Here is a 14,277-nt window from a genome sequence, read left to right on the forward strand (position 1 = left end):
TAACAGACTGTCTCTATCCCACCATCTAACAGACTGTCCCTATCCCACCATCTAACAGACTGTCTCTATCCCACCATCTAACAGACTGTCTCTATCCCACCATCTAACAGACTGTCTCTATCCCACCATCTAACAGACTGTCTCTATCCCACCATCTAACAGACTGTCTCTATCCCACCATCTAACAGACTGTCTCTATCCCACCATCTTACCTTACAGACTGTCTCTATCCCACCATCTAACAGACTGTCTCTATCCCACCATCTAACAGACTGTCTCTATCCCACCATCTAACAGACTGTCTCTATCCCACCATCCAACAGACTGTCTCTATCCCACCATCTACCAGACTGTCTCTATCCCACCATCTAACAGACTGTCTCTATCCCACCATCTACCAGACTGTCTCTATCCCACCATCTAACAGACTGTCTCTATCCCACCATCTAACAGACTGTCTCTATCCCACCATCTAACAGACTGTCTCTATCCCACCATCTAACAGACTGTCTCTATCCCACCATCTAACAGACTGTCTCTATCCCACCATCTAACAGACTGTCTCTATCCCACCATCTTACCTTACAGACGGTCTCTATCCCACCATCTAACAGACTGTCTCTATCCCACCATCTAACAGACTGTCTCTATCCCACCATCTTACCTTACAGACTGTCTCTATCCCACCATCTAACAGACTGTCTCTATCCCACCATCTAACAGACTGTCTCTATCCCACCATCTTACCTTACAGACTGTCTCTATCCCACCATCTAACAGACTGTCTCTATCCCACCATCTAACAGACTGTCTCTATCCCACCATCTACCAGACTGTCTCTATCCCACCATCTAACAGACTGTCTCTATCCCACCATCTAACAGACTGTCTCTATCCCACCATCTAACAGACTGTCTCTATCCCACCATCTAACAGACTGTCTCTATCCCACCATCTAACAGACTGTCTCTATCCCACCATCTAACAGACTGTCTCTATCCCACCATCTAACAGACTGTCTCTATCCCACCATCTAACAGACTGTCTCTATCCCACCATCTAACAGACTGTCCCTATCCCACCATCTACTAGACTGTCCCTATCCCACTCGCTAACAGACTGTCTCTATCCAACCATCTAACAGACTGTCCCTATCCCACCATCTAACAGACTGTCTCTATCCCACTCACAGACTGTCTCTATCCCACCATCTAACAGACTGTCCCTATCCCACCATCTACTAGACTGTCCCTATCCCACTCGCTAACAGACTGTCTCTATCCCACCATCTAACAGACTGTCTCTATCCCACCATTTAACAGACTGTCTCTATCCCACCATCTAACAGACTGTCTCTATCCCACCATCTAACAGACTGTCTTTATCCCACCATCTAACAGACTGTCTCTATCCCACCATCTAACAGACTGTCTCTATCCCACCATCTAACAGACTGTCTCTATCCCACCATCTAACAGACTGTCTCTATCCCACCATCTTACCTTATAGACTGTCTCTATCCCACCATCTAACAGACTGTCTCTATCCCACCATCTAACAGACTGTCCCTATCCCACCATCTAACAGACTGTCTCTATCCCACCATCTAACAGACTGTCTCTATCCCACCATCTAACAGACTGTCTCTATCCCACCATCTAACAGACTGTCTCTATCCCACCATCTAACAGACTGTCTCTATCCCACCATCTAACAGACTGTCTCTATCCCACCATCTTACCTTACAGACTGTCTCTATCCCACCATCTAACAGACTGTCTCTATCCCACCATCTAACAGACTGTCTCTATCCCACCATCTAACAGACTGTCTCTATCCCACCATCTAACAGACTGTCTCTATCCCACCATCTAACAGACTGTCTCTATCCCACCATCTAACAGACTGTCTCTATCCCACCATCTACCAGACTGTCTCTATCCCACCATCTAACAGACTGTCTCTATCCCACCATCTAACAGACTGTCTCTATCCCACCATCTAACAGACTGTCTCTATCCCACCATCTAACAGACTGTCTCTATCCCACCATCTAACAGACTGTCTCTATCCCACCATCTTACCTTACAGACTGTCTCTATCCCACCATCTAACAGACTGTCTCTATCCCACCATCTAACAGACTGTCTCTATCCCACCATCTTACCTTACAGACTGTCTCTATCCCACCATCTAACAGACTGTCTCTATCCCACCATCTAACAGACTGTCTCTATCCCACCATCTTACCTTACAGACTGTCTCTATCCCACCATCTAACAGACTGTCTCTATCCCACCATCTAACAGACTGTCTCTATCCCACCATCTACCAGACTGTCTCTATCCCACCATCTAACAGACTGTCTCTATCCCACCATCTAACAGACTGTCCCTATCCCACCATCTAACAGACTGTCTCTATCCCACCATCTAACAGACTGTCTCTATCCCACCATCTAACAGACTGTCTCTATCCCACCATCTAACAGACTGTCTCTGTCCCACCATCTAACAGACTGTCTCTATCCCACCATCTAACAGACTGTCTCTATCCCACCATCTAACAGACTGTCTCTATCCCACCATCTAACAGACTGTCTCTATCCCACCATCTAACAGACTGTCTCTATCCCACCATCTAACAGACTGTCCCTATCCCACCATCTAACAGACTGTCTCTATCCCACCATCTTACCTTACAGACTTGTGCCACTCTAGAGATCCAGTGATCAGCTTCAGGGCTGCTGTCAGAGTTCTTCTCCCTGAAGAAGACATATATCTTCTCGTTGTCTGGCTCCTCCTTACGTCTCACCCAGCAGGCGGAGATGAACGTGGGCTCTGGAAGGACAGGAAATATCAATCAATTAACCCATTCCTCTATAAAAACGCTCCAGTTATCATTTATAGCGTTCCACTACCTATCTAACGATTACGCAATCGATTCTGCCCAACAAAACCTGTAGGCATCTCATCACAGTATTCTCTGAAGAAAGATAACAGAACACATGGGAGTATCAACAGAACACATGGGAGTATCAACAGAACACATGGGAGTATCAACAGAACACATGGGAGTATCAACAGAACACATGGGAGTATCAACAGAACACATGGGAGAATCAACAGAACACATGGGAGTATCAACAGAACACATGGGAGTATCAGTGTATCAACAGAACACATGGGTGTATCAACAGAACACATGGGAGTATCAACAGAACACATGGGAGAATCAACAGAACACATGGGAGAATCAACAGAACACATGGGAGTATAAACAGAACACATGGGAGTATCAGTGTATCAACAGAACACATGGGAGTATCAACAGAACACATGGGAGTATCAACAGAACACATGGGAGTATCAACAGAACACATGGGAGAATCAACAGAACACATGGGAGTATAAACAGAACACATGGGAGTATCAGTGTATCAACAGAACACATGGGAGTATCAACAGAACACATGGGAGTATCAACAGAACACATGGGAGAATCAACAGAACACATGGGAGTATCAACAGAACACATGGGAGTATCAGTGTATCAACAGAACACATGGGTGTATCAACAGAACACATGGGAGTATCAGTGTAACAACAGAACACATGGGAGTATCAGCAGAACACATGGGAGTATCAACAGATCACATGGGAGTATCAGTGTATCAACAGAACACATGGGAGTATAAACAGAACACATGGGAGTATCAGTGTATCAACAGAACACATGGGAGTATCAACAGAACACATGGGAGTATCAACAGAACACATGGGAGTATCAGTGTATCAACAGAACACATGGGAGTATCAACAGAACACATGGGAGTATCAACAGAACACATGGGAGAATCAACAGAACACATGGGAGTATAAACAGAACACATGGGAGTATCAGTGTATCAACAGAACACATGGGAGTATCAACAGAACACATGGGAGTATCAACAGAACACATGGGAGTATCAGTGTATCAACAGAACACATGGGAGTATCAACAGATCACATGGGAGTATCAACAGAACACATGGGAGTATCAGTGTATCAACAGAACACATGGGAGTATCAGTGTATCAGCAGAACACATGGGTGTATCAACAGAACACATGGGAGTATCAACAGAACACATGGGAGTATCAGCAGAACACATGGGAGTATCAACAGAACACATGGGAGTATCAGCAGAACACATGGGAGTATCAGCAGAACACATGGGAGTATCAGCAGAACACATGGGAGTATCAACAGAACACATGGGAGTATCAGCAGAACACATGGGAGTATCAGTGTATCAACACAAAGTACTACCACAGAAGAACCCTGAGAGAGTTCCATTCAAACTACAGTGACCCCCCCCCCCCCCCATCTTCCATGATTAACAGCCACAGAGCCAAGTCTGCCACCTTAAATCCTGACGTAGCTAGTAAGCCTTGGCTGGGCAGCTATGCTGACACGCCGAAGAGGAGACGGTAAGATAAGGACTTCACTAATGAAGCTGTACTGTGATCGCTGATGCCAGACTGAGAATGAGATAGCGTCCCCTACACAGCGCACTACTTTTGACCAGGGACCATTGGGCTCTAGTCTAAAAAAAAAGTTAACCATGTTGAGAATAAGGTGCCATTTGCTCGGCTATGAAAAGACAACTGACATTTACTCCTGAGGTGCTGACCTGTTCACCGGACGTGCTACCTGTCCCAGACCTGCTGTTTTCAACTCTCTAGAGACAGCAGGAGCGGTAGAGAAACTCTCAATGATCGGCTATGAAAAGCCAACTGAGATTTACTCCTGAGGTGCTGACCTGTTGCACCCTCGACAACCACTGTGATTATTATTATTTGACCCTGCTGGTCATTTATGAACATTTGAACATCTTGGCCATGTTCTGTTATAATCTCCACCCGGCACAGCCAGTAGAGGACTGGTCACCCCTCATAGCCTGGTTCCTCTGGTCTACCCAGTACAGCCAGAAGAGGACTGGCCACCCCTCATAGCCTGGTTCCTCTGGTCTACCCAGTACAGCCAGTAGAGGACTGGCCACCCCTCATAGCCTGGTTCCTCTCTACCCAGTACAGCCAGTAGAGGACTGGTCACCCCTCATAGCCTGGTTCCTCTCTACCCAGTACAGCCAGTAGAGGACTGGTCACCCCTCATAGCCTGGTTCCTCTCTACCCAGTACAGCCAGTAGAGGACTGGCCACCCCTCAGAGCCTGGTTCCTCTGGTCTACCCAGTACAGCCAGTAGAGGACTGGTCACCCCTCATAGCCTGGTTCCTCTGGTCTACCCGGCACAGCCAGAAGAGGACTGGTCACCCCTCATAGCCTGGTTCCTCTCTACCCAGTACAGCCAGAAGAGGACTGGCCACCCCTCATAGCCTGGTTCCTCTCTACCCAGTACAGCCAGTAGAGGACTGGCCACCCCTCAGAGCCTGGTTCCTCTCTAGCCAGTACAGCCAGTAGAGGACTGGTCACCCCTCAGAGCCTGGTTCCTCTCTAGCCAGTACAGCCAGTAGAGGACTGGCCACCCCTCATAGACTGGTTCCTCTCTACCCAGTACAGCCAGTAGAGGACTGGCCACCCCTCATAGCCTGGTTCCTCTCTACCCAGTACAGCCAGTAGAGGACTGGCCACCCCTCAGAGCCTGGTTCCTCTCTACCCAGTACAGCCAGTAGAGGACTGGCCACCCCTCATAGCCTGGTTCCTCTCTACCCAGTACAGCCAGTAGAGGACTGGTCACCCCTCATAGCCTGGTTCCTCTGGTCTACCCAGTACAGCCAGTAGAGGACTGGTCACCCCTCATAGCCTGGTTCCTCTCTACCCAGTACAGCCAGTAGAGGACTGGCCACCCCTCATAGCCTGGTTCCTCTCTACCCAGTACAGCCAGTAGAGGACTGGTCACCCCTCATAGCCTGGTTCCTCTCCACCCAGTACAGCCAGTAGAGGACTGGTCACCCCTCATAGCCTGGTTCCTCTCTACCCAGTACAGCCAGTAGAGGACTGGCCACCCCTCATAGCCTGGTTCCTCTCTACCCAGTACAGCCAGTAGAGGACTGGTCACCCCTCATAGCCTGGTTCCTCTCCACCCAGTACAGCCAGTAGAGGACTGACCACCCCTCAGAGCCTGGTTCCTCTGGTCTACCCAGTACAGCCAGAAGAGGACTGGCCACCCCTCAGAGCCTGGTTCCTCTCTACCCAGTACAGCCAGAAGAGGACTGGTCACCCCTCATAGCCTGGTTCCTCTGGTCTACCCAGTACAGCCAGAAGAAGACTGGACACCCCTCAGAGCCTGGTTCCTCTGGTCTACCCAGTACAGCCAGTAGAGGACTGGTCACCCCTCAGAGCCTGGTTCCTCTGGTCTACCCAGTACAGCCAGTAGAGGACTGGTCACCCCTCATAGACTGGTTCCTCTGGTCTACCCAGTACAGCCAGTAGAGGACTGGCCACCCCGCATAGCCTGGTTCCTCTCTACCCAGTACAGCCAGTAGAGGACTGGCCACCCCTCATAGCCTGGTTCCTCTGGTCTACCCAGTACAGCCAGTAGAGGACTGGCCACCCCTCAGAGCCTGGTTCCTCTCTACCCAGTACAGCCAGAAGAGGACTGGTCACCCCTCAGAGCCTGGTTCCTCTCTACCCAGTACAGCCAGTAGAGGACTGGTCACCCCTCATAGCCTGGTTCCTCTGGTCTACCCAGTACAGCCAGAAGAGGACTGGCCACCCCTCAGAGCCTGGTTCCTCTCTACCCAGTACAGCCAGAAGAGGACTGGCCACCCCTCATAGCCTGGTTCCTCTGGTCTACCCAGTACAGCCAGTAGAGGACTGGTCACCCCTCATAGCCTGGTTCCTCTCTACCCAGTACAGCCAGAAGAGGACTGGCCACCCCTCAGAGCCTGGTTCCTCTCTACCCAGTACAGCCAGAAGAGGACTGGTCACCTCTAAGAGCCTGGTTCCTCTGGTCTACCCAGTACAGCCAGAAGAGGACTGGCCACCCCTCATAGCCTGGTTCCTCTCTACCCAGTACAGCCAGTAGAGGACTGGTCACCCCTCAGAGCCTGGTTCCTCTGGTCTACCCAGTACAGCCAGTAGAGGACTGGTCACCCCTCAGAGCCTGGTTCCTCTGGTCTACCCGGTACAGCCAGTAGAGGACTGGTCACCCCTCAGAGCCTGGTTCCTCTGGTCTACCCAGTACAGCCAGTAGAGGACTGGTCACCCCTCAGAGCCTGGTTCCTCTGGTCTACCCAGTACAGCCAGTAGAGGACTGGCCACCCCTCATAGCCTGGTTCCTCTGGTCTACCCAGTACAGCCAGTAGAGGACTGGTCACCCCTCATAGCCTGGTTCCTCTGGTCTACCCAGTACAGCCAGTAGAGGACTGGTCACCCCTCATAGCCTGGTTCCTCTGGTCTACCCAGTACAGCCAGTAGAGGACTGGTCACCCCTCAGAGCCTGGTTCCTCTGGTCTACCCAGTACAGCCAGTAGAGGACTGGTCACCCCTCAGAGCCTGGTTCCTCTCTACCCAGTACAGCCAGTAGAGGACTGGTCACCCCTCATAGCCTGGTTCCTCTGGTCTACCCAGTACAGCCAGAAGAGGACTGGCCACCCCTCAGAGCCTGGTTCCTCTCTACCCAGTACAGCCAGAAGAGGACTGGCCACCCCTCATAGCCTGGTTCCTCTGGTCTACCCAGTACAGCCAGAAGAGGACTGGCCACCCCTCAGAGCCTGGTTCCTCTCTACCCAGTACAGCCAGAAGAGGACTGGTCACCTCTAAGAGCCTGGTTCCTCTGGTCTACCCAGTACAGCCAGAAGAGGACTGGCCACCCCTCATAGCCTGGTTCCTCTCTACCCAGTACAGCCAGTAGAGGACTGGTCACCCCTCAGAGCCTGGTTCCTCTGGTCTACCCAGTACAGCCAGTAGAGGACTGGTCACCCCTCAGAGCCTGGTTCCTCTGGTCTACCCGGTACAGCCAGTAGAGGACTGGTCACCCCTCAGAGCCTGGTTCCTCTGGTCTACCCAGTACAGCCAGTAGAGGACTGGTCACCCCTCAGAGCCTGGTTCCTCTGGTCTACCCAGTACAGCCAGTAGAGGACTGGCCACCCCTCATAGCCTGGTTCCTCTGGTCTACCCAGTACAGCCAGTAGAGGACTGGTCACCCCTCATAGCCTGGTTCCTCTGGTCTACCCAGTACAGCCAGTAGAGGACTGGTCACCCCTCATAGCCTGGTTCCTCTGGTCTACCCAGTACAGCCAGTAGAGGACTGGTCACCCCTCAGAGCCTGGTTCCTCTGGTCTACCCAGTACAGCCAGTAGAGGACTGGTCACCCCTCATAGCCTGGTTCCTCTGGTCTACCCAGTACAGCCAGTAGAGGACTGGCCACCCCTCAGAGCCTGGTTCCTCTGGTCTACCCAGTACAGCCAGTAGAGGACTGGTCACCCCTCATAGCCTGGTTCCTCTGGTCTACCCAGTACAGCCAGTAGAGGACTGGTCACCCCTCAGAGCCTGGTTCCTCTGGTCTACCCAGTACAGCCAGTAGAGGACTGGTCACCCCTCAGAGCCTGGTTCCTCTGGTCTACCCAGTACAGCCAGTAGAGGACTGGCCACCCCTCAGAGCCTGGTTCCTCTGGTCTACCCAGTACAGCCAGTAGAGGACTGGTCACCCCTCAGAGCCTGGTTCCTCTGGTCTACCCAGTACAGCCAGTAGAGGACTGGTCACCCCTCAGAGCCTGGTTCCTCTGGTCTACCCAGTACAGCCAGTAGAGGACTGGTCACCCCTCAGAGCCTGGTTCCTCTGGTCTACCCAGTACAGCCAGTAGAGGACTGGTCACCCCTCATAGCCTGGTTCCTCTCTACCCAGTACAGCCAGTAGAGGACTGGTCACCCCTCAGAGCCTGGTTCCTCTGGTCTACCCAGTACAGCCAGAAGAGGACTGGCCACCCCTCATAGCCTGGTTCCTCTGGTCTACCCAGTACAGCCAGTAGAGGACTGGTCACCCCTCATAGCCTGGTTCCTCTCTAGGCCACCTAATCATCCCCAGCTTCCAATTAGCTCATTCATCCCCCCCTCCTCTCCCCTGTAACTATTCCCCAGGTCGTTGCTGTAAATGAGAACGTGTTCTCAGTCAACTTACCTGGTAAAATAATGATAAAAAATAAAAAAAAATATAAATGATCTCTCTTTACATACCGGTCACCCACTTGTCATACATCCAAACGTTGGTTCTGCTGCCAGCTTTCCTTCTGAACTGCAGTGAGCTCCCATCGCTGTATAAAGGGGCAGCAGAGTACAGGTCTCCCTCTAAAACAGATTCACGTTATAAACAAGGAAGCAAAGATATTTAATAAAATATACATTTTATAAGGTATTACTACTGAATTTGATTAGGTGGTTATATAGTATGATCTCATGTCACACACACAGACACACACAGACACACACAGACACAGACAGACACACACAGAGACACACACAGAGACACACAGAGACACACAGACACACACAGAGACACACAGAGACACACAGAGACACACAGACACACACAGACACACACAGAGACACACAGAGACACACAGACACACACACAGACACACACAGACACACACAGAGACACACACACAGAGAGACACACAGACACACACACAGACACACACAGACACACACAGAGACACACACACAGAGACACACACACAGACACACAGACACACACAGAGACACACACACAGAGACACACACAGAGACACACAGACACACACAGAGACACACACACAGAGACACACACAGAGACACACACAGACACACACAGAGACACACACAGACACACACACAGACACACACACACACACACACACACACACAGACACACACAGAGAGACACACAGAGAGACACACAGACACACACACAGACACACACACAGACACACACAGACACACACAGAGACACACACAGACACACACAGACACACACAGAGACACACACACAGAGACACACACAGACACACACAGACACACACAGAGACACACAGACATTCAATAATTCATTGCATTTTAGTGAAAACGTACGTATTCTACGCCAAGGGCTCTGATTGGGTAGTTATACACCACATGACCAAAAGTATGTGGACACCTGTTCGTCAAACATCTCATTCCAATTCAAAATCATGGTCATTAATATGGAGTTGGTCCCCCCTTTGCTGCTATAACAGCCTCCACTCTTCTGGGAAGGCTTTCCACTAGATGTTGGAACATTGCTGCTCTAACAGCCTCCTCTCTTCTGGGAAGGCTTTCCACTAGATGTTGGAACATTGCTGCTATAACAGCCTCCACTCTTCTGGGAAGGCTTTCCACTAGATGTTGGAACATTGCTGCTATAACAGCCTCCTCTCTTCTGGGAAGGCTTTCCACTAGATGTTGGAACATTGCTGCTATAACAGCCTCCACTCTTCTGGGAAGGCTTTCCACTAGATGTTGGATCATTGCTGCTATAACAGCCTCCACTCTTCTGGGAAGGCTTTCCACTAGATGTTGGAACATTGCTGCTATAACAGCCTCCACTCTTCTGGGAAGGATTTCCACTAGATGTTGGAACATTGCTGCTATAACAGCCTCCACTCTTCTGGGAAGGCTTTCCACTAGATGTAGGAACATTGCTGCTATAACAGCCTCCACTCTTCTGGGAAGGCTTTCCACTAGATGTTAGAACATTGCTGCTATAACAGCCTCCTCTCTTCTGGGAAGGCTTTCCACTAGATGTTGGAACATTGCTGCTATAACAGCCTCCACTCTTCTGGGAAGGCTTTCCACTAGATGTTGGAACATTGCTGCTCTAACAGCCTCCACTCTTCTGGGAAGGATTTCCACTAGATGTTGGAACATTGCTGCTATAACAGCCTCCACTCTTCTGGGAAGGCTTTCCACTAGATGTTGGAACATTGCTGCTATAACAGCCTCCACTCTTCTGGGAAGGCTTTCCACTAGATGTTGGAACATTGCTGCGGGGGACTTGCTTCCATTCAGCCACAAGACCATTAGTGAGGTCGGGCTCTGATGTTGGGTGAGTAGGCCCTGGCTCGCAGTCGGCGTTCCAATTAATCCCAAAGGTGTTCGATGGGGTTGAGGTCAGGGCTCTGTACAGGCCAATGAAGTTCATCTACACTGATCTCGACAAACTATTTCTGTATGGACCTTGCTTTGTGCTCGGGGGCATTGTCTTGCTGAAACAGGAAAGGGCCTTCCCTAAACTGTTGCCACAAAGTTGGAAGTATAGAATCGTCTAGAATGTCATTGTATGCTGTAGATTTCCCTTCACCGGAACTAAGGGGCCCGAACCATGAAAAACAGCCCCAGACCATTATTCCTCCTCCACCAAACTTTACAGTTGGCACTACGCATTGGGGCAGGTAGTGCTCTCCCGGCATCCGCCAAACCCAGATTCATCCGTCGGACTGCCAGATGGTGAAGTGTGATTCATCACTCCAGAGAAGGTGTTTCCACTGCTCCAGTGTCCAATGGCGGCGAGCTTTACACCACTCCAGCTGACGCTTGGCATTGCCAATGGTGATCTTATGCTTGTGTGCAGCTGCTCGGCCACGGAAACCCGTTTCACAAAGCTCCCGACGAGCAGTTCTTGTGCTGACGTTTCTTCCAGAGGCAGTTTGGAACTCGCTAGTGAGTGATGCAACCGAGGACAGATGATTTTCACACGCTTCAGCACTCGGCGGTCCCGTTCTGTGAGCTTGTGTGGCCTACCACTTCTCGGCTGAGCCGTTGTTGCTCCTAGACGTTTCCACTTCACAATAACAGCACTAACAGTTGACCCGGGGTGCAGCTCCAGCAGGGCAGAAATATGACGAAATGACTTGTTGGAAAAGTGGCATCCTATGACGGTGCCACGTTGAAAGTCACTGAGCTCTTCAGTACAGGCTATTCTACTGCCAATGTTTGTCTATGGAGATTGCATGGCTGTGTGCTTGATTTTATAAACCTGTCAGCAACGGGTGTGGCTGAAATAGCCGAATCCACTAATTTGAAGGGGTGTCCACATACTTTTGTATATATAGTGTATCTCTGCCACTGAACCACTGAATGTTAAGTTTTGTATTCTAGTGAAGACAACAGCTATGTGTTCCACATACCTACAGTGAGGGAGAGTGCATTCTGGGAGTAAACGTAAGGAGAGAGTCCAGTGCCTTCGTAACTTTCGACTATCTCAAGTGTGTGATTGGGCATCTGAGAATACTGTGGCATAAACACAGGAAAACACTCATCAAAGACAGGAAACAAAGATCACAATGGGCAACTTACAAATAGCACCCTATTCCCTATGTGGTACACCGCCGCCACATGCCGCTTTTGGTTAGAGCGTTGGGGCCAGTAACCGAAAGGTTGCTGGATCGAATCCCCGAGTCTGACAAGGTCAAAATCTGTCGTTCTGCCCCTGAACAAGACAGTTAACCCCACTGTTCCTCGGTAGGCCGTCATTATAAATAAGAATGTGTTCTTCACTGACTTGCCTCGTTCAATAAAGGTTACATTTAAAATGTTTTTTTTAAAAAATGTTTTAAAATAATTTTAACCAGGGCCCATAGGGAATAGGGGGCAATTTGGGACACATCCCATGAAAACATATGTGATAGAAGACATCAAATCAAACTTTGTCACATGCGCCGAATACAGCAAGTGTAGACTTTACCGTGAAAAGCTGAATACAACGTGAAATGCTTACTTACAAGGCCTTATTAACCAACAGTGCAGTTCAAGAAGAGTTAAGAAAATATTTACCAAGTAGGCTAAGGTAAAACAAATTATCATAAACGACATAGCAATCAATCATCGCAAACGCTGGGTGGACGACCTATGAACTATAGTGAGAAAGCCCTGCTTGGAGGACGACCTATGAACTATAGTGAGAAAGCCCTGCTTGGAGGACGACCTATGAACTATAGTGAGAAAGCCCTGCTTGGAGGACGACCTATGAACTATAGTGAGAAAGCCCTGCTGGGTGGACGACCTATGAACTATAGTGAGAAAGCCCTGCTGGGTGGACGACCTATGAACTATAGCGAGAAAGCCCTGCTTGGAGGACGACCTATGAACTATAGTGAGAAAGCCCTGCTTGGAGGACGACCTATGAACTATAGTGAGAAAGCCCTGCTTGGAGGACGACCTATGAACTATAGTGAGAAAGCCCTGCTGGGTGGGGGACCTATGAACTATAGCGAGAAAGCCCTGCTTGGTGGGGGCGACCTATGAACTATAGCGAGAAAGCCCTGCTTGGAGGACGACCTATGAACTATAGGAGAAAGCCCTGCTTGGAGGACCGACCTATGAACTATAGTGAGAAAGCCCTGCTTGGAGGACGACCTATGAACTATAGTGAGAAAGCCCTGCTTGGAGGACGACCTATGAACTATAGTGAGAAAGCCCTGCTTGGAGGACGACCTATGAACTATAGTGAGAAAGCCCTGCTTGGAGGACGACCTATGAACTATAGTGAGAAAGCCCTGCTGGGTGGGGGACCTATGAACTATAGCGAGAAAGCCCTGCTTGGAGGACGACCTATGAACTATAGCGAGAAAGCCCTGCTTGGAGGACGACCTATGAACTATAGTGAGAAAGCCCTGCTTGGAGGACGACCTATGAACTATAGTGAGAAAGCCCTGCTTGGAGGACGACCTATGAACTATAGTGAGAAAGCCCTGCTTGGAGGACGACCTATGAACTATAGTGAGAAAGCCCTGCTGGGTGGGACGGCTTTGCCACTTTCCTTAACACTCTCGGCTGTCAGCACATACTGTATATGTCTCCATATATAGTTCAATCCCCGTCTCCAACCTTCCTCCTACTCAGTTTCTACTGTCTAATGAAGCACGAAATAAAGAAATCCTCACCAGCTTCCAGCACTGGGGCTCGTTCCCGTTGGTCCCACAGACAAACAGACTGTCCTGAAACTTCTGGATAACAGTGATGACATTCTTACACGGACCCTGGGAAAGGGTTAGAATCAGAGCGTTAGAATCAGAACGTTAGAATCAGAGCGTTAGAATCAGAAAGTTAGAATCAGAACGTTAGAATCAGAACGTTAGAATCAGAGCGTTAGAATCAGAACGTTAGAATCAGAGCGTTAGAATCAGAACGTTAGAATCAGAGCGTTAGAATCAGAACGTTAGAATCAGAACGTTAGAATCAGAACGTTAGAATCAGAGCGTTAGAATCAGAACGTTAGAATCAGAGCGTTAGAATCAGAACGTTAGAATCAGAACGTTAGAATCAGAGCGTTAGAATCA

General features: G+C 49.7%; 1 protein-coding gene across 1 annotated transcript in view; it reads right to left on the minus strand.

Moving 5' to 3' along the window:
* The window catches only part of LOC106590787 (semaphorin-7A-like), a gene marked incomplete at its 5' end in the record, with an annotated part of 53,243 nt that extends 39,230 nt beyond the window's left edge, over positions 1-14,013 (minus strand). Inside the window, 4 exons of the mRNA XM_045712652.1 lie at positions 2,698-2,840; positions 9,182-9,292; positions 12,127-12,229; positions 13,882-14,013. Coding sequence (XP_045568608.1) covers positions 2,698-2,840; positions 9,182-9,292; positions 12,127-12,229; positions 13,882-14,013 — 489 coding nt within the window. The remainder of the gene's footprint in view (positions 1-2,697; positions 2,841-9,181; positions 9,293-12,126; positions 12,230-13,881) is intronic.
* Between the last annotated feature and the right edge of the window lie 264 nt (positions 14,014-14,277).

The sequence above is a fragment of the Salmo salar genome, unplaced genomic scaffold (assembly GCF_905237065.1).
Source record: "Salmo salar unplaced genomic scaffold, Ssal_v3.1, whole genome shotgun sequence".
Lineage (NCBI taxonomy): Eukaryota > Metazoa > Chordata > Actinopteri > Salmoniformes > Salmonidae > Salmo > Salmo salar.